The sequence below is a fragment of the Apodemus sylvaticus genome, chromosome 3, assembly GCF_947179515.1.
Source record: "Apodemus sylvaticus chromosome 3, mApoSyl1.1, whole genome shotgun sequence".
In the NCBI taxonomy this organism is placed as follows: Eukaryota; Metazoa; Chordata; class Mammalia; order Rodentia; family Muridae; genus Apodemus; species Apodemus sylvaticus.
Genome location: NC_067474.1, coordinates 11,079,357 through 11,104,890, shown reverse-complemented (window position 1 = coordinate 11,104,890; position 25,534 = coordinate 11,079,357). Strand labels below are relative to the sequence as shown.

The window sequence follows — 25,534 nt, the reverse complement described above, 5'->3', positions numbered from 1 at the left end:
TTATGTTAAAGATAGGGCAGTGAAAATTCTCCAGGAAGTGTTTTGTTTTGTTTTTTTCCTAAAGTTATACCATGAATTTGTCAGTGTGAAATAATTAACAAAGTGGTTCTCACTGTGACTAGTGATTTGTATTCTATGTGTTTGTGTGTATTGTCTATGTGCATAAACTAATGAGTAAAGCTGATGTTTAGAGTTTTCTCAAGTTGAATGTAAATAGGGTTTTTTAATGATACTTTGAATTATAGATTCTTAAAATGTAGATTGTGCTAGTGTTTATTAACTGAGTACAAGTTAATATATTATCTTTTAATGTCTTACTTTAATATTAACTAATCAAAGTAGTTTTCAGTTTTTGTGTGATTAATGTGGTTAACATTTCTGTTCAATTTAAGTATAGTTGCATATTTACAATTGATAGGTATTTAGTGAAGTTATGAAATAGTTCTTTCTCTGAAGCTTGAACCTGTATGAGTCACATAGATTAAGTGCCTAGTGTGCTGTCTTCCCTTAGATTTAATATGAAAGACACAAATGAGAATGTCTAATTAAAGCTATCAATTGGCGCTTGCTTCTCACTTTGTACCTTTACTTTTTCTTCAGAAAGGTCGTTTTAGTAATTTTTTTTTGTTGTTTTTTTTGTTTTTTGGATTTGTTTTTTTTTCGAGATAGGGTTTCTCTGTGTAGCCCTGGCTGTCCTGGAACTCACTCTGTAGACCAGGCTGGCCTCGAACTCAGAAATCTGCCTGCCTCTGCCTCCCAAGTGCTGGGATTACAGGCGTTCACCACCACCACACGGCTATGATTTTTTTTTAGAAAGATTTATTTATATGTTAAGTACACTGTAGCTGTCTGTAGACACACCAGAAGAGGGTGTCAGATCTCATTATGGATGGTTGTGAGCCACCACGTGGTTGCTGGGATTTGGGATTTGAACTCAGGATCTCTGGAAGAGCAGTCAGTGTTCTTACCCACCGAGCCATCTCTCCAGCCCCTGATTTTTTTTTTTTTTTTTATTATTTATATAAATGTGATTCCCATGTCTGTGAGTGTCTTTGGAGACCAGAAAAGTGTGTTGGATTCTCCTTGTTGTAAGTTCCTGATTAGGTGCTGAAAACTAAATCTGTGTCTACTGTAAGAGCAGCAAGTGTTCACAAAAAGAGGGAGGAGAATTCTTTCTCCTTCCTCTTTTCCCCTCTGGAAGTAGGATGATAGAAATTTGCAGTTATTTCAGTCTCTCTGGATCATAATTTGAATTGTATATAAGAAGAAGCAATTTTTTTTCTCTTATGATGGCAATTCCTTTTTGACAAAAGGGTCTAACCACTTATATTTCTTCAAAATGTAAATTAAGCTATAATTTCTATTTAAACGTACTAATTCATGTCTCTGAATATTAAGGGCAGTATTGATGGTTTGAAGTGTCGTATGTGAACCTGTGTATGTAATAACTATATAGAGGTTTAACCCTTAGCACAGATCATTTCTAGGTCTTAAGAACAGTTTTTATTTGGCATAGCTCCGATATCCTAGCCAATCAGAGAGCCTCTCAGGCATTGTCTGAGTCTTCTTAATGTCAGTGCACTATGATTGGCCGGGTACGCGGAGACCACTCAGGCTGAGAGGCTGTGAGAGCAATGCGGAGGTTCCTACTTGCTTCCAGAACAGTTCCTAAAAGTGCTGCTAATCCACCCTAAAAAATTATCATTGTAAAGTCAAGAGAACTGAGAGTAAATATATCAAATGTTCAGGTAAAGCTTCTTAAAAATAATAGTTTTTTAAAAAAAACAGAATCAGGTGACTATGATGTAACATAATGATAGAGTGCTTGTTTATTCAATATTTTCTTTTTTAGATTTTTAAATAGGGTTTCTCTGTGTAGCTTTGGCTAGCCTTGAACTCACTCACTTTGTAGACCACTGGCCTTGAACTCACAGAGATCCACCTGCCTCTGCCTTCAAATGCTGGCATTAAAGGTGTGATCACCACTGTACAGCCTACCCAGTATTCCTGAGTCCCTGAGTTTGATACCCATTCCTGCAGAAAGGTGAAGAAATGTATGGAGAGTCAGTATGGCTATTGAATTTCCAGTCCTAAATTTATTTAGAATAAAAAGTTGACTAAGATTCCAAACTACATCTTGGTTTCATGAATCTCTATATCTGAAGCGTTTTAAAAGGTCTTGTACTTTTCAAGTTTGTAGTTTTATTTATTAGGAGCAACCTTGATCCTAAGCTATTTAAGATAACTTATTAAACTTTGTAAATTTAGTATGGCTGGACATACCTTTTGGGAATGTGATGCTTGTTGTTATGATCTGTGTATGTGCTGAAGAATCCATGAGTTACATGTTTGTGTGGGTTCTTGGCTCTAACTATTAGAGTCAAGTATATTAAGGTTGTAAACACAGATATTGTTTTTTGACAAGTTAGCTAAAAATGTAGGAAGCTGTAGTTCTTTGCTATATTTTAGAATAAATTTCTATATTTTTGTCTTTTAATTCTGCCATCTGACTTATGCTTTAAAAATGATAAGTTTGTATTTCTCTGCCTTTTTTTTTTGTTGTTGTTTTTTAAGATTTATTTATTCTGTGTACAATACTCTGTCTACATGCCAGAAGAGGCACCAGATCTCATTATAGGTAATGATGAGTCACCATGTGTGAGAATTGAATTCAGGACCCTGTGGAAGATCAGTGCTCTTAACCTCTGAGCCATCTCTCCAACCTGTATTTCTCTGTATAACTATTAAATGTCTTTGTACTGAAGTAAATACCTCCTTACCATGCCAGTGAATTTACTTTTGTGTGTCATGTCAGGTTCCTAACAACATTTCTGAACTTGGTGATTCTTGAGAATGGCTCATAGTTTTTGTGTAGAGTCATATAGCTGTGGCTCTGTTTATTTTAGTTTTATGGATATAGCATCTTGCTTTTTGTTTTACTTTTTTGCCTTAGCCTTCTAAGTGGTAGGATTGCTGTCACACTAACATACCTAGCAGACAGCAGTAATTTACTATAGTTATAGGACAGAAAGGAAGACCAGCAAAGGGAAAAGGTGCATGGGGGCAGAATCAGGTAAACCAGATGCCTCGTTTTGAAACTTTAGTGATGAGACACAGAAGGTACAATTCCCACAGCACTGAATTGAGGCTCAGTACCTAAAGTATTGAGGTCTGCTTATATATATATAAAACCTGTCCTAGCACAAACTAACATTTGGGCTTCTTATAGGAGAGCAAATGTTTCTTTGTAGCCTATATTGTTTGTGCAAATTGTTTAGGAACAGTGACACCCTCATTAATTAGTTCTTAGACTGGTGAGAAACTCCTGAAACCTGTCTTGTAAGGTGACAACAAAGGACTACCTATGTAACAGCCCTTTCTTAGTGTAGGCATTCTTAAGCCCACTGTGCTAGATTTTCTGCACATGTGTATTATATTGATGCAGTGTAATTAAATATGAAGGGCATATTATTAATTCCAGTTAATTAAAAACTGTAACTTGTGTTTGTTTTTACCTTTGCTCTAAGTGGTAGAAATAGATTGATGTGTTAGTTTAAAAGAAATCTGAGCATCTTTGCTTCAGTTTAAATAATGATAGTTTTTTTTAAAAAGTTAAATTGAAGTAAATTTTAAAATGGTATGGAGAGTACTATGTTAGGTATGGGTAGAAACTGGAAGCAATTTCTGTTTTTATGGCAAAGTCACTGTGTTATCAAGATTGCTATATGAGCAAATTTCCTCCAGATAAGTCTGGCATGACCTGAGGTAGGCCAGCTGAGGACCATGGTAGGCAGGCTTGTTGAGAATGCGTTTGTTTCCTTTACAGCTGAACATGGCCAGGATTCTTCATCTGAGCAGCGACTTTGTTAAATGGTATAGATTTTCAACCATACTTTTCATCTTCTTCAGAAGGAAAAATAATTTTACAGCCACATAAAGAAATATGACTTGTGAAATGTTGTTTATTGTGAATGCTAATAAATGTTCATATAAAAATTTATGCTGGTTTTTCTGGCATAAGAAATTATACTCAAAAACCAAAACCAAAACCAAAAACAAATCAGTGTTTGCCAAATGGAAAAAAAAATGATAGTTAAAAACATTTTCACTGTTTTAAATATCTTTTATAGAAGAAAATAAATTCTAACTTTGCTTTTATTCTTTATGAACTTATAGCTGAAGGTTCTTCAGGGCTGCTCTGCATCACATTGTTTTAAAATGTTTTCTGTTTAGCGTCTTCATTCTTTCATGGGGCTTACTGTGCCAATTTTTAATTTAAAAACCTTGGTTTTATGTATAATCAAATCATTCCCAGAATGTACGTGTCTTAATCAAAAGACAATTTTGTTTTTGAGATCTGCCAGTAAACTTCAGTGTGTCCAGGGATGTTGTCTGCTCCATGTCCAGAATAAGGCTTGGCCTGCTGATAGTGCAGTTACCATATTAATCAATTGACAAAAACCTGTTAGTGTGTTATCTTATATCTATAGCCGGAGAGAGACTCCGAGGTTAAGAGCTCTTCCTGCTTTTCCTGAGGACCTGAGTTCAGTTCCCAGCACCCACACTGAATGACCTACAACCTCTTCTAACTCGAGTTGTAGTTGATCTGACACCTTCTTCTGGCATCCTCAGGCATCAGCAAAGACATGGCTTGTGTACGCACAGAAGGTCGCACATGCACGTGTATACACACATACACATACACACACAGAGACGTAAAAATTAAAATAATTTTTTAAAATTAAAAAACATTAAATTAAAAAATCAAATATTTAAATGTAATATTTGAAATAAAATATTCTAGACATATAGAAATATTTTACAATAATTTCAGTTTAAAAACGTGCATTAGGGTCTGGTGTTATAGCGTTATACAGAACTTTTATGGTATATTATTATACATGAAAACAACAGCAAGCTTGAATGTAAATTCTTACTATTTGTTGTTAACTAGCAGATCACATTTGAGGCAAATCTGATTTGAATTAACTTTAGGATGCAGTTGCAGTAAAGTGTCAGCACAATCTTTTGCTCACCTTAATGCTAACACATCAGCCTGTAGAACCCTAGAGATATAAGATCCATTGTGTGTGGGATGTGCTCTATAAGCTAATGTGTTTTTAAGGCCACGTGGGAGCAGACGAGGGTATGTGGATGGGGATGATGTCACAGAAGAGCCAAGCACACAGATCTCATCTGCTGAAAATAAAAGGTACGTGACAGCAGCTCTCTCCTTGAGTCTTCACACCCTGAGACAGCTCCTGCCTAAAACAGGCTTTAGGTAAAACAAAGGTATAGTGTATTAGCAACCCTCCTTCACTAGTGAGAGGAAGTAGTAGGGAAGAAAGGTAAGGTACTGGGAATGAGCACTTTACGGTGGTCATTTCCTTGGGCATTCTCTCTGTTCTCTCTCCTCTTTCTGTGCTATGGTTTAAACACAAATCATTGGGTGAGGCAAACACTTCACTACGGAGCTACATCCCTAGGCCTAGACCATTATTTTTAAGAATGATTTTTTAGTAAAGCTTGGCAGGGCTTTCAGCGTGTGCCTCTCTCATTATAAAGTATATAGACTAGTTTGAAAGAGTGGAGGAGAAATAACATAATTGAATGATGTTTTAATGAATTTGAAACATCTTGGAATTGTGGCTGCAGAGATGACACAGTGGTTAAGAACAGACTTGAGTCCCAGCAGTGTATCTTATGGCTTAACAGCTGCCTGTCATTCCAGTGCTAGAGGAATCTGATACCTCAACAGGCACATACACATACTTAAAAGATTATCTTGAAGTCATGGTACTGCAGTTGGACTGAAAATTGATTGAAAATGTCCCTGCAGTGTGAGTTTTTAAGTTTATTTTTTATTTATTTTTGCTTATTGATAGAATTTTAATGCTTACACTGTAACATTAGTATCCAAGTTTCTATTGATAACAAAGCAAATATTTTATAGTTTTATTTTGGTGCTTTTCTGTGTTATCTATAAGTGTGATTTTTTAAATTATTTTTTCAAATTTATTTATTTATTTATTTATTTGGTTTTTTTTGAGACAGGGTTTCTCTGTGTAGCTCTGGCTGTTCTGGAATTCACTCTGTGGACCAGGCTGGCCTCAAACTCAGAAATCTGCCTACCTCTGCCTCCCAAGTGCTGGGATTAAAGGCGTGTACCACCACCGCCTGGCAGTTTTTTTGTTTTGTTTTGTTTTGTTTAAAAAAAAAAACTAAAAGAAAACACATGGGCCATCTGGATGCCTCAGGGGGTGAAGGTGCTTGCCACAGACCTGCTGACCTGAGTTGATCCTTGGAATCCACAGCATTTGGGAGAGAATTGCCAAGGTTGACTTCTGACTTACACACTTGAGCCATGCCACATGTATTGTAAACACAAACAAAAAATTGAAAATTGATGAAATGTAAAGCAAAACCACATGAGCTCTGGGGATGTGGCTCAGTGGTAGACTGGTTGTTCACATGCACAGACCCAGGAATTAACCCCCAGCATAGTATAGATCTCACTTAGTGGAGCACACCTGTGACCCCAGCACTAAAGGTGGGAGGGTCAGAAAGAAGTTCATGGCTCTTCTAGACTTTAGAGGGAATTCAGGGTGAGCTGGGGTGCATGAGACCTCTTCCCCTCCCCACAAAAGATGACTCGGACCATGAGAGGGTGGTGGGGACTGAGTTTGATGGAACTACAGTCTGTGTACAGATGAAAAGATCTCATGGAACTTGTACAGTTGGTGTATGCGGATCAGAGTCAGTTGTCTTAAAATACAGTATAATGAAGGTGATGTGCTGTGCTCTGAACAGTGTCCTTTCTTAGAGAAAACAAAGTAATGTCACCCCTGGTTGTTAGAAAACTTGCTTCCAATTAAGTTTCCTTGAGGATGTGACTTTTTATTTTTTTGTTTTTTTCTTTCAAGAAAGTTTGTTTTTAAAATTCTTTTAAAGATTTTTTTTTAAACTCTAAAAGGATAATCTTCTTTTCTAAATGGGAATATAGTTAGGAGGTGTGTGTGTGTGTGTGTATGTGTGTGTGTGTGTGTATGTGTTATTTCATATAAAAAAGATTTCTAATCTGTGGACCCTGTGAAGAATAAAGAAGTAAAATACCATAGTTTAACATTTTTAAAAGAAAGGATAATTCATATTCATTTTTTCTTCAAGGGCCCATGTGGAGGTGAAGGTCTAGTGTCTTCCTCCATCCTGTGTTCTTTGAGATGGCCTTTTGCCTGAGTCTGCAGCTGCCTGCCAGGGCTGGGCAGCAGGGCCTAGGCGCTGTAGTCACAGCCCTAGCTGTGGGAGTGTAGAAGTGCGCTGCTGAGTCCGCTCGTCTGTGTGCTGAGGGTTGAGCACACGTCTTCATGTTTCCCAAGGAATTTACTCACTGAGCCATCTCAACTCCTTATTTTTTGTTCTTTGAGACATGAGGTTTTTACATGTAATTGAATTTTACCCTATAGCCCAGGCTGGCCTCAACCCTACAATCCTCTGCCTTAGCCTCCCAAGTGCTGTCATTAATGGCATGCACCACTGTTCCCAGCCTTTATGAATTTTGATTTTCTAAAAATACCTGGATTTTAATATTTGCTCTCTCATATTGTTTGTTTTAGTGTTCAAGATAATGGATCACCCAAATCTGCTGATCTTGATATCACGAGTCCCTTTGCAGGCATGCTCTTTGGTATGTCCCGCATTTTTAGTTGATTAGACCTTTGTAGAGTGTTGAATTAAATGTCCTTAGTGACAACTCAGTGTTGTAAGTAATGATGCCTTTGTGAATGACAGCAGGCATTTTACTGATACTTACTTTATGATGGGTACCATACTAAGCATTTCGCGTGTGTTGTACAGAACTGTTGACACCTAAAGCTAAATAACTGAATTAGCTACATGGGTTATAGATGATAGCTGAAATCAGTTTGAGTAATAAGGTTTTACTTTTTATTTTTAGCTAGGATTTTGTTGTATTATGAATGTTTCTTTTTATTCTGTCTTATATGTAACTCTCAATTCCTTGCTTATTTCTTGTATTTTATTTCACTTTTGAACACTCCATTCTACTACTCTTGCTGCCTTAATCACTATTCTAGTGTGTGTGTGTGTGTGTGTGTGTGTGTGTGTGTGTGAGAGAGAGAGAGAGAGAGAGCGAGAGAGAGACAGACAGACAGAAAGACAGACACAGACACAGACCAACATAGAGAACTGTAAAAGAAACAGACTCTCAGAGACTGAGAAAGACTCTTGATCTTCTCATGGGCTTTTAAAACCTAAAAGCCCACCCCAGTGACATACCTGCTTTAACAGGGCTACCCTTCCTATCCTAATCCTAATCCTATCAGAGAGTTCCATCCCAGGGACTAAACATTCAAAATATATGAGCTGATAGTGGGCCATTTTTATTAAAACCACCATACTTGTTCTGTTTATATAGTTCCTGAATAAGTTTTTTTTTTTCTTTCAAAATCATGATGAAAAAGGTTATATAGTCCTTTTGGTTTGCTATATTATATTTGTCCTCATTTCATTTCAGAAATGGTATGGTGAGCCTTGGTTTTTGTTTATAGCTTTGTATATAAAAGAAGTTGTTCTTTCAATGCACACTTTGAAAGTTTAGCTGAAATTTGACTTTCGTAAGGTACATGAGAAAATTGAATAGCGTATTAGGTTGATCCAATCTAAAAGTAGTCAGTAAATTAAATTTTGTCATTGAGACATAGTCACCTGGTACTTTTAGACATTTATTTCCTAGAAATGACTATTGTGAGAAAGATGGCTCTGCTCACAGAAACTTAGTTCTTGTTGCCTATAAGGTTTGACCAGGTTTATCGTTTAGATCAGAGTAAAGGCACATGCTTGGGCTGTATTTTGAACGTATGGTAAAAGGAGAAGTAGTAAGCTGAGAGTGGACTGAAAATCAATTTTATCAGCAAGAAGGTTACTCTGCCATCTGCAGAGGAGTGGACTGAGGTCACCGGTATGCAACATAGTAGTCGAGTGTTTGATGTCAGTGACATCATTCAGACTGATGATCTTGCATTTAAGGGTCTCTATCCTTGAGGAGGTTTGTACAGATAGGGAACTGATGTCTCTCTGAAGGTGGTGGATTTCATTTCATGTTAAAACTGTGCCGGTCATGAAAATACTCTTAACTCCACTTGTGCTAACCTTATTTTCCTATTGTTTAGCTTCAGATATTTCATTTCATTTATTATATTTTATTTTATTTAATTAAAAAACAAAGTAAAACCAAGCTGAACATGGTAGTACACACCTTTAATCACAACACTTGGAAGTGAGTGCAGTACAGGCAAGCAGATCACTGTGCATCTGGGGCCATCCTGACATATGTAATGAGTGCCAGGACAGCCAGGGCTACATAGATCAGTGGTTCCCCATCTGTTGATCTCAACCCTCACAGGGGGTTGCATATCAGATATCCTGCATATGTGATATTTATTTACATAATGGTTCATAACAGTAGCTGAATTGCAGTTATGAAGTAACAATGAGATAATGTTATAGTTGGGAGTCATCACAACATAAGGAATTCTATTAAAGGGTCACAGTGTTAGGAAAGTTAAGAAGCCACTGATACACACCCTTCCTCTGCAGGGTGGAGTTGGGGAGCGCAGGAGCAAGTTTGCAGGGAAATAACAATGTACTGTGGCATTTAGAAGAGAATACAAATTACTTAGAAGTATATGTTTGAATTTATGCAATTGAAAGAGTTCCTAACGTTTTGTATTTTCATTACTGCCTATTTGTATCTCAGTCCTAGGGACTGAGTGGAGCCCCACTGTACCTACCAGCTAAGAGTTATCCTCAGAGCCACATTCTTAATGCGTGAGGGGGTCCCTCATAGTCTGGAAGCACAGTTCCTGAAATATTATTTCTAGTTTGTGGGATTTGTTAAAAGATTTTAAAAACATTTACTATTAGTCTTAGTCAGGGTTTCTATTCCTGCACAAACATCATGACCAAGAAGCAAGTTGGGGAGGAAAGGGTTTATTGAGCTTACACTTCCACATTGCAGTTCTTCATTAAAGGAAGTCAGGACTGGAACTCAAGCAGGTCAGGAAGCAGGAGCTGATGCAGAGGCCATGGAGGGATGTTTCTTACTGGCTTGCTTCCCCTGGCTTGCTCAGCCTGCTCTCTTATAGAACCCAAGAACACCAGCCCAGGGATGGCACCACCCACAAGGGGCTCTCCCCACTTGATCACTAATTGAGAAAATGCCCCACAGCTGTATCTCATGGAGGCACTTCCCCAACTGAAGATCCTTTCTCTGTGATTAACTCCAGCCTGTGTTAAGTTGACATACAAAACCAGCCAGTACACTTTTTTTGTTTAGAATATTTGAGACATAATCTCTTTGCATAACTCAGGTTGGACTAGGATTTGCTTTATTGGTCAGACTGACTGAATTCACAGCTCTCACCTTCTAAGTGCTGAAAATTACATGTGTATACTTCTTTTCTTCTTTTCCTTTGTTTTCTGAGACACTGTTTCAAAAAATTGCTATAGTCCAGGTTGGACATCAACTTGAGATCTACTGAGCCACCATGCCTATGTAAATGATTTTTTTAATGGCTTAGAAAATACAGTGTGTATTTAAAAGATTGTATATGGTCTAGTTGTCAAACATAATGGTTTGTAGTTCAGTTAAATCAGGCTGGTTGGTCATAATGATTTGTTTTTTTTCTGGTTTTGCCAATTATATAGAGAAGTATTAATTATCTGACCTTCTTGCCCATAGATGGGAGGTATAGTGATTCCTTTAAGCAATCTTGTTCAGCAGGTTTCAGCAAGACCTTTGTGCACCCGAAGAAGAGGATAGATCATTGTTGCTGTTTGGTGGAGGGCTGTCTCTGTCTGTCTCAGAAATGTATTTTCTCAGTGTTCTCGTCTTTCCCCCAGAGTGGTGGCTTATGTTGTGTAGGGTTTTCATCAGGGTTTCACACAGTAGTTCCCTGACCCTCACCAGATGATGACAGCTCTTGATTCGTATCAGAGAAGTCTGGAAGGCAGGACATGTGGTATGCCTAAGAGCCCTGGATGATGGTCTCTTTCAGAACCTCTGTATTGCTTCTCTTTCTGGTGATCCTCTGGCAGAGGCTAGCAAATGGTTAGAAATTTCTCTTGTTCTGAGACTTCTGGAACTCTCGAGTTTACTCTAATGCACAGATGACTTTTAAGAATCTGTTAAAGGATCAGCTGGTTTCTTTCATTTGCTGTATGGTGGCTGCCTCTTCCCCAAAGTCTCCCACTTCTGTATGGATTGCCGATTCACTCTTTAATGTTCAGTTCTTCTATTTATTGACAGCACCAACTTTCTGATGAACTTTTAAAAAGTTACAATTTTGTAGATGCAGAGCCTTTTCTTGACTTAAAGTCAGAGCGATGCTCTTCTGTGGCTTTTAACCTTCTATGTGGATGGAATACTCCCTCATGGGTTTCCTTTCTGTAGTGGCTTCCCTTTTCTTCTTCATTATGTTTACAGGAACACGACTATTTTAACACTTATTTCTTCTACTTTTTGGTACGTGTGTGTGTGTGTGTGTGTGTGTGTGTGTGTGTGAGAGAGAGAGAGAGAGAGAGAGAGAGAGAGAGATCTTCAGGACCTTGTCCATGGTACACAATTGTTGAAACTCCATTATGGAGATCATTAGAAGTAAACAGAGGGACCTGTTTTCACTTTTGGATGGACACTTGTTAAAGTTAAGAAGTTTATAGAAGCTACTAAGGTATCTTAGTTACTCTTCTGTTGCTGTGATGCTTGTGACCAAGGTAATTTAAAGAAGAGTTTATTTGGCATCTAGGGGCAGATGGTTAGACTCCATTAAGGGGGGAGGGCAGCAAGGAAGCAAATTATAGGCTGCATAGGAGGGGGAGAAAGCTGAAAGTTTATAACTTAAACCACAAGCAGGAGGCAGGGAGAGAAGACTGGAAGGACGCAAGGCTTTAGGTTCGCAGCCCAGGGCCCAGAGCACACTTCCTCACGGTGTCACCGGCTCGGACCAAGTGTCCAAAGCCCAGGACTTAGGAGAAATATTTTTCATTCAAACCACCATATGAGGAGTTGAGGAGTAGAGTCTTCTGTGACTCAGAGGAAAGTTTTGCAGTTACTAACACAAGTCATATTTGACCCATGATTAGAATGCATACATTAAGAAAGTTATTGGTGCACTGATGTGACTTTCCCCATAATTATTTCACTTAAACACTGAATTTCTTAGGCTTGAGTTTTAGTTGCATGTGATACATAAGAGGTAAGATTTTCTTTTTCTTATCCAGGAGGTGAAGATCGAGAACTTATCAAGAGAAGGAAAGAGAAATACAGGCAAGAACTACTGGAACAGATAGCTGAACAACAGAAGAAGAAGAGACGGTAATGAAAAGCTTGCAGTTAGCAGAAAGCACTTGTGTGAAATGACAAGAATAAGTGACAGTTTTTTCTACTATAATTTGATTGTGAATCACCTTCCAGTGTCTGCTAGACTTGCCCATATACAAACAGACTCAAAAGCAGTTTACTTTGAAAATAAGGAATAGTAAGCAAGGTGGGTGGTGGTGGCGCATGCCTGTAATCCCAGCACTCTGGGAGGCAGAGGCAGGCGGATTTCTGAGTTCGAGGCCAGCCTGGTCTACAGAGTGAGTTCCAGGACGGCCAGGGCTATACAGGGAAACCCTGTCTCGAAAAAAACAAATCCACCCCCCCCCACCAAAAAAAAAAAAAAGAAAAAAAGAAATTGCAAGCATACATTCATGCAGTATAAAATGTACTAAATCACAGTACTTCACTGTATTCAACCCTGGCTAGAATCTTTTTTATTTTTGATTAATTTTTCCTTTGACAGTTTCATAGATGTAAATAATCAATTTTAATTCTTCTCACCTTCTCACAATTTTCTTTTCTTTTTTTTTTTAAATATTTTTATTTTCTATATTCTTTGTTTACATTCCAAATGATTTCCACTTTCCCGGATCCCCCCTCCCCATATGTCCCATAAACCTTCTTCTCTCCATCCCTCACAATTTTCCTAATCTGTGAAGTATTAAGATCAGGAATAAAAATATTGGTTTCAAAGAATTTGAAAGTTACCTTGTTATTTTTTTCTCACGAAAGTAATATCTTAATATTGACTGTTAAGGTATCTTAAAAAAAATCATTAATTTTTGTACTGCTGGACTTCATACCCAGAGCCTTGTGCTTGTTAGTTAAGCAAACCCTCTCTACTATTGAGATTTTCTTTTCTTTAAAGATTTATTTTTATATTATGTGTATGGGTGTTTTGCTTGTTTGCCTGCATATAAAATGTGTATGCTCTGTGTGCCTGGTCCCTTGGAGGCCAGAAGAGGTTGCCTGATTGTGTAGCACTGGGGTTTCAGACGGCTGTCTGCCACGTGGCCACTGAGACCCAGCCTGGGGCTCTGAACTGCTGACCATCTCTCCAGTGTCACGGAGACTGTCTTTACAAATCCTTATAGAAAGAATTTAACTGTTTGGCATGAAAATATACATATGCTCTTAAAGAGGTTTTAATTGTATTTTTAACAAAATATTTGTTTTTGTTTTTTATTCTGTGTAAATTACTTTGTCTTTGAAATATCTCCAGTATTCATTTTGAGATATGTATTCGAAGGTACTTGACATGTAAATCACAGTTTCCTATGTACTGTGATTAAATTTGACTTTAAGATTTTAAAGCTTTATTATGAAAGGAATTATTTGTATTTGGAAATATACAGGCTTCATGTACAGAACTATTTCTTTGTGACTACAATTTTGACAAAGTGTGCTTGCTATAATTTTTCAATTTATAAAATCTTAATTTTGTTTAGAGAAAAAGATTTAGCATTTGGAATTACAACTTCTGGAGTTCAAGACCCTAAAAAATCGGTAAGAGTTCTTGGCATCTTTTAGTGTTTAATCCTTTATTCAAAGAAGCCTCAAGCATATTAGTAGCAGGGAAGGTTCAACACGTTGGGATACTGTAAAAAGCAGTTCAGTTGGATTTTCATAAATGTCAGTCATAACTACTGTGACCTCTAGAAATGTTAACTGATCTTCACTTCAATATTACCCAGTTAGTTTAAGATGATTCCCTCTCTCTCATCTGTGTGTCAGTTTTTAGAGTTTGTGTCTTCTGTTGACATGTACCACATCCATGGGAAGGTTAGACACTGTAACTTAAACTTGATGGTAATACTGATTTTAAGTATGTCTTGACAATTTATTTTTCTTTGAGAATAATTTTTTAAAAATGTGTAACTTGTGTCTTTCATTTTGTTACTGCGAAACTAGAAGGATAATCATACTCTTTTTACTTGACTTTTGCAATTCTCAACATCATTAAGTGGAATGGCTCACACACATCATTGCAGTTAAGTAAGGAGGAGGTAACGATTTATTGCTTTCCCCACAGTGCCCTTTGTTGTTGTTGGATGTGTAGTGTTTATTTGCTGAAAGTTTTTGTTTCTTTTGCTAACGATGGTTAAGACCTCTAGTTTTAATAAAACCTTTAGTCTTTAAAATGGATCTAGCAAATCCTTAAAATTACTATTATCTTAATTATTATTCAGGTATAGACAACTTATTGATTTACTTAAGTATGTATGCCTTGGGTTATCTGCTTTAAAATTTAGTGCTGGGGTGATGGTATAGCTCAGTGGTTTGAATGTGCAAAGCCCTGGTTCAGACACTGGAGGCTGCTGGCCCTAGTGTTTCATACTGCTTCAGTATGCCCCTTTTTGTGTTTCTGACTATTCATACAATACACATTTTTAACCTTAGAAATCAGTCCTGAACCAGGACTGATCATATTCTTTTTATATCTACTTGAGAAGCTGATGCAAGTTTGAGGCCTCTGTGGGCTACCGAGTGAGTTTATAGTGAGTCTGGGCAACTTAGTAAGACTCACAAAGTAAGAAACAAAACAAGAAAATTGAAAGGATCAGGACTGTAGCTCAGTGGGAGGGTTGCTGCTTAGCTGGCTGAGGCCTTAAACTAATCCCTGATCCCAGTATGGGGAGAAAAATCCCTTCTTGAAAATATTATCTTGCAGAAAAAAAAAATAGGGTCCAAAGGTAATTCTTTTTTGTTTCTCATTAAATACCTTTAAAGTAGCCATTGCAAAAAAAATTAGCTTTTGGAAATTTGAGCTTTTTAGTATAATATATTGGCATGTTAAATTTTATAGTGTATCATAGATCTTACTTATTCTGGAATTGAATCACCTAAAAAGTGTCAAGTTGAATAAATATGTATTAGAGGGAATAGTTAAAGATTATTTAATATTTAAAGATGACATAAAATGAAATCCTTGAGTAAAGATTAGTAAGCAGCCCCTGGCCTGCCCTGTTGTGGCTCTTTCTGTAAATACGTTCTTATTGTGCACAGCGTCCTTCTCTGTTCACATGTGGCCTGTGCGGCACTGGTGCTGTGGCGGTGTCTGATGGTGTAGGGAGACTGAGGCCTGCATAGCCTTCGTCTGCTCGCCTCCCAAGGAGACGCGGTGCTGCTGTTGGCTAACAGACCTGTGTTCACGCCTGGCTGTAGTTGCTGTTCATTCATTTACTAATCATGAGCCTTTAGGTGATTTATGTGCTTCTCAGGGGGCCTCAATTACTTGCTTATAAAATAATAATCCGATGTTTAATGTCTTTTTTAGCTGTAAAATTCTGCTGTTCTGTGACTGTCTTAAGTTCCTGCTGGGGTAGAGGGTCCTTGGAGGTCCTTGTCACCGTTAAACTTATGATTCTATGTAACAAACAGGTTTTTTTTTTTTTTTTTTTTTTGTCTTTTTCTTTATTTTAGCCTGATAGACTAAAGCAGTTTAGTTTGACACCAAGACACTTTGAAGAGATGATACCACCTGAGAGACCCAGAGTAGCTTTCCAGACTCCTCCCCCTCCCTTCTCTGCCCCGTCTGTCCCACCCGTCCCACCAGTTCATTCCGCCCCTTCTCACAATGAAGACTTGCACAGTGGACTCGGCAGCACCCTTGGTGAACTGGTGCATCCCAGGTGCTTGTTTACATGTTTGTATTTGGGAATTAGGGAAGGCCTCGTTGTGCTTTTCGATTACAAGGGTGTGCTGCCGCAGATGATGCTTCACAGATACTATATCCTTAGGAACTTTGCTGAGTGGTTTTCTCCTCTTCATTGTTATTGATACTCTTTTTCTCTGCTACTAGAAAAAGGAGAAATCTTTAATGTTTCTATCATATAAGAGGCTTACTATTTTTAAAATGAATTAGTAACTACATGTTAGTATATTTTAGGTCATATTTTTAAAATCTTTTACAAGTTAATGCATGGTTCAGTTATTTCCACTTGGCAATCATTGAATTGTTCTTCAGCTCATTCAGAAAAAATTTCTGATCTGGTACATGCCTGTCTGGTTTAACAGTTCTCTCTGGGCTTGCTCTAGGGCTGTTGGGATTTTAACCCTGGAATTCATATTGAACAAGTCATTTCTATAGGGAAAACACGTTATACTAATCTCTTTATAACGAAAACCCTGTAACGAGTATTTTCTGGCCTATACTTATTAATATACTAATTATAGGAATATCTTTACATTTGAAGTTTTTTTTAACCTTTTAACAGATTTCTGAGATGTCTTTCCTTTCAGCAGGACTTGGTCTTTTACTTGTAACTAACAAACTGTAGGGCTTTTCTTACAGCCTTTCTCAGGTCCTTCCTTTACTGCCTTCAATGGCCTCCCTACTCCGAGGATGAGAGACTGGAATTAGAGCCGCGGTGTTTTCTGCTTTGGGTTAGAGGCTGAAATAGTTGGCTTCATTGGGCTTTTTCAAAAACATTTTCTCATTTGTAAAAGGTGATGGTAGTACGTGACATAGATGGCTGATGTGAGCATAGATACAATTTAGAAGTTGCTGATAATAGTAGATTCTTTTGGTTACTCAGGTTGTTTTTGCTGGCATCTGCACTGACGATGGTGAGGTTAGACTCACCGACTGACCAATAACGTGCAACTGCTGACTACTGGAGAGACTTTGGTGCTGCTACCTTAGCCCCCAGATTCTTTAAGGCGGAATGAATATGTTAATGTTTGAGTAAAGAAGTCTAGAATGTCCCCTTTTTCTTTGTTTATCTAAAGTTATTTGTCTTTGCCATTTCTATTGTTGAAGAATCCTATGCTGGTAGAAACACACATTGCTTCTTAGTGAGGAAATATGGAAGTACAAGATTTTATACATTTTAAATTTATGAACTATTAAATATTATATCAGGGCTATATGGATTCTCAAGTAACCACATTACGGTTTAACTTTCTGTGAAAAAGCAGTATGTTTTACATATAAAAAAATACCCTTTGGGTTGGGGAGATAGTTCAGTCAGTAAAAATGCTGTGTGTTGTGGGATGAATTTGTGGTCTCAGTGCTGGGAGGCAGAGCCTGGGTACCTGGGGCCTGCTGGCCAGCCAGTGTGATTAGTGATTTCTTGGCCAGTGAGCAACCCCATCTCAAAAACGAAGTGGACAGCTCCCCAGAGCTGACATGCCAGGGACTACCAGCTTGTGCATTGCACTTGCACAATGCCTGTCCTCTCTACACACGAGTCCCTATACACCCGAGGGACACACGAGCACCACCGGATGTGTGTGCAGGCGTTGACACACATAAACATACTCTCTGCCCTGCCTTGCCTGCCACACAGAACCATTTGTAATCCTGAGGTGGTGGAGCTCTTGGTCCTCTCTCTTTCTCTGACTCTTGGAGCTTTCCTCCTGTCTCTTTATAGACTGAGTGTCCCTGCTCTGCACTCCTCCGGCATTCTGTCACTTGCCCTATGGATGCTGCACTGTTGTCATTGTTCATTCTGTAGTATACTGAGGGCAAGGGAGCATGCCTTTGTTTGATATGCCACATAATGGCTGTGGATAGTACTCAGTTACTTTGTTTGCATCTTAACAAAATGTTGCTGAAGTTGTATAATTTGTTGCTCTTTGCTTTTTGATTCCTAATTTTTCTTGAACAATTAGTACAAGGCTAATTTTTAATTTTGATAATACCTTTTTTTGCAATAGATTAAACTATCTTGATTAAAAGTAATAAAATATGAAGATAATGTTTTTGTTTTTCTTTTGCTATAGGATTGTGCCTGTGCCTCTAAATCCACCTCCACCTCCACTACTTGCCCCTCTAGCTCCTAACTATCGAACTCCTTATGATGATGCGTACTATTTTTATGGTGCCAGAAATACACTGGATCCCAATATAGCATACTGTGAGTTTCCTATGTTCTATAAACATTTTTCTGGTGGTTTAATAAGGATAATTGCTTTTTTGGAGGCAACAGTATGTAAATGAAAAAGGTATAGCTTCGTTTAATCCAAGTATTATGTATTTATTGACAAATAAAATCATCCCTAGTATCAAGTCCAGTTTTATTAGTTTAACATGATACTTGATAAAGATACTTTATGAGGAGAAGAGATTTATTTTAGAGACCTAATATGCCCAAATAACATATGGAGGGCAGATGTTTTGTTTTTTTCCCTACTCCCCTTGTAAGTTCACAATTCAGTCATGGGGATTCAATGTTTACTCGGTTAAATTTGTTAGCATAAGATTTTAATTAAATTCCTGTATACCTTTTGGAGGACAAACTGTAGCAATACCCATTTTAAAATGCAGGTATGGATGCAGGCAGGATCATGAGTTCAAGGCCCACTTGGAATACTGAGGAACTTCCTAGTCCCCTTGGGTCATAAAACAAGACCCAGTTTTAAAACCAAAATAAAACTAGTTGTGTCTCATAGTTATTTCTTATAATTATTTTATGTTTTCCTATGTTCTTTTGCTAACTCTTAGCTCAGAACGATGTATTGGTACTTGCGAAAAGCTTCCAGTATATTTTTCTTTAGGGATAAAATATTAATAGTAAGTAAATATTCTAAAATAAATGTCTTTTTTTCCATTTCCCTTTAGATGGTTCAGGAATGATTGGAGGACAGCCTGCCCCTTATGTCTCTGCCCCTGTTACTCACCAGGTAGCACCGCCAGCTGTGTAAGTCTTTAGTTAAAATATAAGTGCTAAGATATGCACACTATAAGCTCGTGTAGCCTAACTGCTTTAAGAGTAGGTGTATAAGGTGTAGTATTTAATGCATCTGTAACATTATATAGCCATCTCCAGAATGCTTTGCACCTTAAATGAGAACTCTATTGTGAGTTCCGTGGTGGGCAGCTCCATTTTGTCCTGTGACATGCCCCGGCAGCCCTGTTCTGTTGTGTGTCTGTAGCTCTGACTTGTGGGACCTCCTGAGGCTCAGACAGTGTTTTACTGTGACTTGCTATTCACTTAGCACAGGGTCCTTAGCTGCTGATGGTCCTTGAAACTTATATTAGGATTTTTCAAGACTGAAGTTTTCAAGGTGCTTTGTGTGCCTGCTTTTATTTAGCCACTGGCAGACTCCAGAGCTCCTTTATCATCTTAGTTGTAAACACACTGCTACCAGAATCATTCCATTTTTCCAATTTCTTTTGTATGTATACTTAGAAATACAATTTTTGAGTCACATGGTAATTGCTTTAGAACTATTTTGGAGGAACTGCAGTATTGCTTTCACAGTAGTATACTATCTGCCTTCCCACTGTGAATGCACAAAGATTCTAGTTTCTCTGCATAGTCCACAACAGTTCCTATTTTCTGACCAGCTGCCTTTAGTGTGAGGTGATATTTCATTGTACATTCATGCATGTATGGAGGACAGAAGTCAACCTTAGGTATTGCTCCCAGGATCTGCCTGCCTTATTTCTGAGATGAGATTTCTTTCTTTCTTTTTTTTTTTTTTTTGTGATTTTATTTTTTTTATTTTTTTTTTATTTATTCGATATAATTTATTTACATTCCAAATGATTTCCCCTTTTCTAGCCCCCCCACTCCCCGAAAGTCCCATAAGCCCCCTTCTCTTCCCCTATCCTCCCTCCCACCCCTTTCCACTTCCCCGTTCTGGTTTTGCCAAATACTGTTTCACTGAGTCTTTCCAGAACCAGGGGCCACTCCTCCTTTCTTCTTGTTCCTCATTTGATGTGTGGATTATGTTTTGGGTATTCCAGTTTTCTAGGTTAATAACCACTTATTAGTGAGTGCATACCATGATTTTGCGACCTGGCACTCACCTATTTGGCTAAGTTGGCTGGTCAGTGAGCCCCAGGAGTCTTTCTGTCTCTGTCTCCCCCTGCTGGTATTGCAGTTGTACTCCAGCACACGAGCTTTGTAGTATGTGCTGGTGGTCCAGATTCCACTCAGGTCCCCGTGCTTACGTGGTGTCTTAGTTACTTTTCTTATTGCTGAGATACCCTGGCGAGAGCATCTTAAGGGAGAAAGGATTTATTTTGGCTTGTGCATGTGCTCAGACGTGCCACCTTGTGCATGTGGAGGGCAGATGGCCACTTGCAGGAACTGCTTCTTATTGTTCTGCATAGTCCTGGGCATAGCATTTGTATGCCTGTTGACCCATCTTGCTGGCTTTTTTTTTTTTTTTTTTCAAAGATGGTTTTCTATGCCAGGCAAAGAATTGTTTTTGTTTTCTTCTGGAATTTGCTTGTTCTTATAATAAATTGATTCAGTTGTTTTTTTTTTTTTTTTTTTTTCTATTAGGAATACTGTTGGACAGAATGAACAGAAAGTTCTTAGTGATGGACTCAGGAATTCAGGACTAGTCTTTGAGGATAAGCCAAAACCTTCTACACAGTCACTTCAGTCTTACCAAGAAGCTTTGCAGGAGCAGGTAGGTATTCATTCATTCATTTATTGACTCATTCATTCACTATTGGCTGAAGTACAGCTCAGCTGTGAACGGGTGAGCAACAGCAGGCAATCTGGTAAGTGTTGGGGTGGGTATGCTGGGATCGCTGGGGCAAACCATGGACGTGTCTGGGACCGCTAGGGCTGGGTATGTCCTCAACATTTGAGCTTGCATGCTAGTTTCTAGACATTCCTGGTACATTTAGGGAGTTTTTTTTTTTTTTTAATTTCCCTGTGTTTTCTAAGAACTTGCTTATTTCTTTGCGTGTGCATTTCCTTCCATCATATTTTTGGGGGGATCAAATTCAGGTAGTCCAGGGTTAGTAGCAGGTTCTTTGCCCTTCTGATCCATCTTGTTGGCCCTAGAGAAACTTTTAGTGAGCAGCTGATCAGTTCAGTTCAGCTAGGAGGTGCTGAGGCTCTGAACCATGGGAGGAGAAAGGGAGGATGTTCTGATCTTTAAGGCCCAGGGTATGAGTGAGAGAAAGAGCAGAGGGTTTAAACTTGACTTGTAGATCGAGGAGGCCACAGTCCAATAGGGAACACTTCAGTAGTGTGCTTACAAGAAACGCATTGGCATCTCCTGTACTTTATGCTGGTTAAAGAAAACATGAGTTTGTAACAGCTTTTTGGGGAGAGATTCAAGGGGTGGGTCCATATCTAAATTGACAACTTTTCTGAGGCATTCTATTTAGATCTCCTTGTGAACTATGGATTTTGTTGTTTTGTTTTCTTGAGGTAGGGTTGCATCTGGATTAGGCTGCCCTTGAACTCACTATGTAGTGAAGAAAGGATTACCTTGAAATTCTAGTCATCCTGTTTGCTTCCCCCTCCTGAGGGCTGCGAATACAGGTGCACACCAGAGTGCTCTGTTTTATGTGGTACAAAGGATTGATCTGAGGACCTTCTAGGCAAGAGTTCTACATTCCTAGCTCCTTGCAAGTTTTTTGTGAATATTTATTATTTTTAATTATGTGTTTGTGGTCTTTGCGCATGAGTGCTATGGCTGTAAGGAGTCAGATCCCCTTGGTGCTGCAGTCATAGGCAGCAAGTTCTACAGAAGAAAAATTCAGTTTTGAAAATCAAAATCTGGTTTTGAGTGAGACTATTTAAATGTTTCTCATAGAGTTAGATTTCCCGATTCAAGAAGTTAATCTTTTCCCCTGTAGTGCTGCCCAGCACTCTATTGCTGAGTCAGATGTATGTCTGGGAGTGAGTGAACAACGTTGCCATGGATGGACTGGAGAGGTGGCTCATGGGCAAGACCACTTGTTACTTTTGCAGAGGACCCGGAATAATCTTTTGGGTGTGTGTTCTTGAATTTGGTGTTCAAGTATTTTTTTGAGGTTTTTTTTTTTTAAATCTTTTTCTTTTTCTCTTTCTTTTCTTTTCTTTTCTTTTCTTTTCTTTTCTTTTCTTTTCTTTTTCTTTTTCTTTTTCTTTTCTTTTGCATCTGTCTTAGTCATTGCAATAAAGAGACACCATGACCAATGCAGCTCTCATTACATTAATTGGGGCATTGCTTACACTTCAGAGAGTTTGTCTATGATCATCCACAGCAAGGGCATGGAGGGAGCATGCAGCATTCATGATGCTGGAGCAGTAGCCAAGAGCTATGTCCTGAGCTGTAGTTTTTGGGGAGGGAGAAATAAACGAGGGAGAGAGGGGGGAGGGGACAGGAGAGAGAGGAGAGAAGAAAGAAAGGAGAGGAGAGACGGGGTGGGGGGCGTGGGGGGTGGTAAGGGGACAGGGAGTGGGAGGGGAGAGAACAAGAGAACTGGGCCTGGCATTGGCATTTGAAACCTCAAAGCCAGTGACACACTTCCTGTAACAGGGCCACACCTCCTAGTCCTCAGGTAGTTCCATTCTCTGGTGACTGAAGATTCAAATATATGAACCTATGGGAGTCATTCTTCAAACCATTCAGCATCTATGGTCATCAGAGAGATTGGCCTGTGCTTTTTCTTTATGTTGTATCTTTGGTTTTGGTATCAGGATAGTACTGACTTTGTGAAAATAAATTTGTGAAACAAATTTGGAAATATTTATCCTTCCCTTTCTATTTTAAAGAGCAATTTGGACAGTATGGTATAAGTTCTTTGAAAATCTGGTAGAATTTTGTGCTGATTCTGTTGGCCATGGGCCACTTTTAGGAGCTTATTGTTTCTAATATTTTATTGGTAGCTATGGGCCTGTTTTAATAATTTATTTCATGTTTTTTCATTTATTTCTTTAAGAATTTTCATTTTAGTGGAATGCTGGTTTTGTTTTCTTTTCCTTTTTTTTTTCTGGATATAGTCTTACTGTGTGTCTGTGACTGGCCTGGAACTCACTTTGTAGACCAGGCTGGTCATTTGACCATACTCACCGGAGATTCATCTGTGCCTTCTGAGTACTGGGATGCTGATTTTTACATTGTGTCTTAAGATTCTCTGAATTTCCTCAGCAACTTTTGTAATGTTTCTGCGTTCATATCTGATTTTGAAAATTCAGTCCTCCCTTCTTCCCTCCTTTCCTCTCAAAACCACCTGCCCCCTCCTGTTTCTTCCCTCTTACAGTTGGCTTAAAGGTTTGCTGGTCTTGGTAAGTTTTTCAAAAAACCCAACTTTTCTTTCCATTGATTCTTTTGTTTTCGTCTGATAATCTCTGACTTAGATTCTCTCTTCTTGTCTATTCTTTTGGGTGTTGTTTGTTCTTGTTTTTCAAGGTCTCCAAGTGTATTGATAAGGTATTGCAGTCATTTGACAGTCACTTCATGCCGTACACTTTACTTTTAGAGCTCCCTTCATTATGTCCAGACATTCTGGTGTGTTGTGATTTTACTTTCATTAATTCTAGGAATTTAAAAAATTTTCTTCTTAATTTTGCCTCTGACCCAATTTTCATTCAGAGTAGGGTCTTATTTAACTTATATATATAATTTTTTTTTTTTGATTTGTTTTTTCCCAGAGAGGGTCTCTCTGTGTAGCCCTGCCTGTCCTGGAACTCACTCTGTAGACCAGGCTGGCCTCACACTCAGAAATCTGCCTGCCTCTGCCTCCTCCCGAGTGCTGGGATTATAGGCATGCGCCACCACCGCCCGGCAGCTTTATTCTTTCATGGTCAGATAAAATAATAGTATGTCAATAAATGGTCGATAAAAGTAACATTATGCCATTTCAGTTTCTCTAATTTGTTGAGACTTACTTTGTGTTCTAACATGTCAATTTTGGAGAAAATTCCTTGGCTGCTGCAAATGTATTTTAGTGTTTGGGTGGAGTGTTGTACTGCCCGTGCCTGTCAGAGCTGCTTAGCTCACCGTGTCTTAGCTCCAGAGCTTCTCTGCTTTGCTTTGGTCTAGGTGACTTTTTTATTGAGAGTGGAATATTGAAGTTACCCACTATCAGAATGTCGTGTTCCATCTGATTTTAGATGCAGGACTGTTTTTTCTATGAACCTGGATGCCTTTACTTTAGTGTTTAGAATTCTAATATCCTCTTGGTGGATTTTTCTTTTATTGAGTATGAAATGTCCTTCTCTCTCTCTCTTCTAAGTTTGGTTTGGAATTTATTATTTTTTTAGATACTAGACTAACTAAACCTGCATGTTTCTTTGTCCATTTATTTGGAACTATACATTTTTCTATACTTTCATCAGTGGTGTCTATGGTTGGTGATAATGTATATTATGACAAGCAAACCAATCAATCCATTTTTCTTTTTAAAGATTTATTTATTTTATATTATTTGACATATGTGAGTTCATCGTCACTGTCTTCAGACATGCCAGCAGAGCTATGTCTTATGCTTCTTATGCTCAGCTGTACTGGGACGATTTATTCCCTACACCCTTTGGGTGTAGAATTATCTCTTCAGACTGAACTATTCCTCTAGTATCCTCTGTAGAGCTGATGTCATGGGCGTACATTCTTTAAATCATGAGATGTTTTTCTCCTTTAATTATGATTGACAGTTTTGCTACTTATAGTAGTCTGTGTTAGCATCTGTAGTCTTTCAGAACTTTCTGTCCAGGGCCTTCTTGATTTCAAACTTTACATGGAAATTTCAGATGTTATTCTGATAGGCCTGCCTATTTACAACTTGGACTTTTGCAGTTTCCAGTATCCTTTCTTTGTTCCTGAGGAATCTTCTCCCCCTCCCCCCCCAGAGACAGGGTTTCTCTGTGTAGCCCTGGCTGTCCTGGAACTTACTCTGTAGACCAGGCTGGCCTCGAACTCAGAAATCCACCTGCCTCTGCCTTCCAAGTGCTGGGATTTCAGGTGTGGCCACCACTGCCCGGCCTGAGGAATCTTTATGCCTCTCATCCCTTGATTTGCAAAATTTTCTTGTATGATTTTGTGGAATAGGTTTATTCTCCTATACCTATGGGCTGTATGCTTGGTCTTTTTACAGTGTTGAGTACAGCGTTCTGTTTCTGGTTTTTTTTTTTTTTTTTTTTTTTTTTGTTCTTGTTTCTTTTTGTTTGTTTGTTTTTTATATGAAACATTTATTTCTTCTACCTTGTGTTTGAGATCTGATAGTCTTACCCCTTGATTCGTCTGTAGGTGAGGCTTTGCTCTGGTCTCTGTTGGACATGATGAGTTTTTCTTTTGTTCAGATTCTATCTCTATATTACGTTGTATTTTCACATTATGTCACTATTTGATTCAGAGCTCACTTGTCCTCTGCAATCTCTTTTTTCCTCAGTAACCTCCTGGAGCTCCTCAACCACACTTATAACTGCTGTTTTGAAATCATTGTCTTGTTCATCA

The 25,534-nt window shown here is 38.4% G+C and overlaps 1 protein-coding gene across 10 annotated transcripts in view; it reads left to right on the top strand.

Moving 5' to 3' along the window:
- Cspp1 (centrosome and spindle pole associated protein 1) overlaps positions 1-25,534 on the top strand; it is a 96,740-nt gene that overhangs the window by 36,680 nt on the left and 34,526 nt on the right. For 7 of the 10 annotated variants that reach the window (XM_052175963.1, XM_052175961.1, XM_052175962.1 and 4 more), the window contains 9 exons: positions 5,126-5,212; positions 7,614-7,684; positions 12,298-12,391; positions 13,846-13,903; positions 14,362-14,403; positions 15,821-16,029; positions 18,125-18,258; positions 18,963-19,041; positions 20,638-20,767. In XM_052175963.1, the coding sequence (XP_052031923.1) occupies positions 5,126-5,212; positions 7,614-7,684; positions 12,298-12,391; positions 13,846-13,903; positions 14,362-14,403; positions 15,821-16,029; positions 18,125-18,258; positions 18,963-19,041; positions 20,638-20,767 (904 nt within the window). The remainder of the gene's footprint in view (positions 1-5,125; positions 5,213-7,613; positions 7,685-12,297; positions 12,392-13,845; positions 13,904-14,361; positions 14,404-15,820; positions 16,030-18,124; positions 18,259-18,962; positions 19,042-20,637; positions 20,768-25,534) is intronic. The other 3 variants (XM_052175969.1, XM_052175968.1, XM_052175967.1) reach the window with 1 other exon arrangement.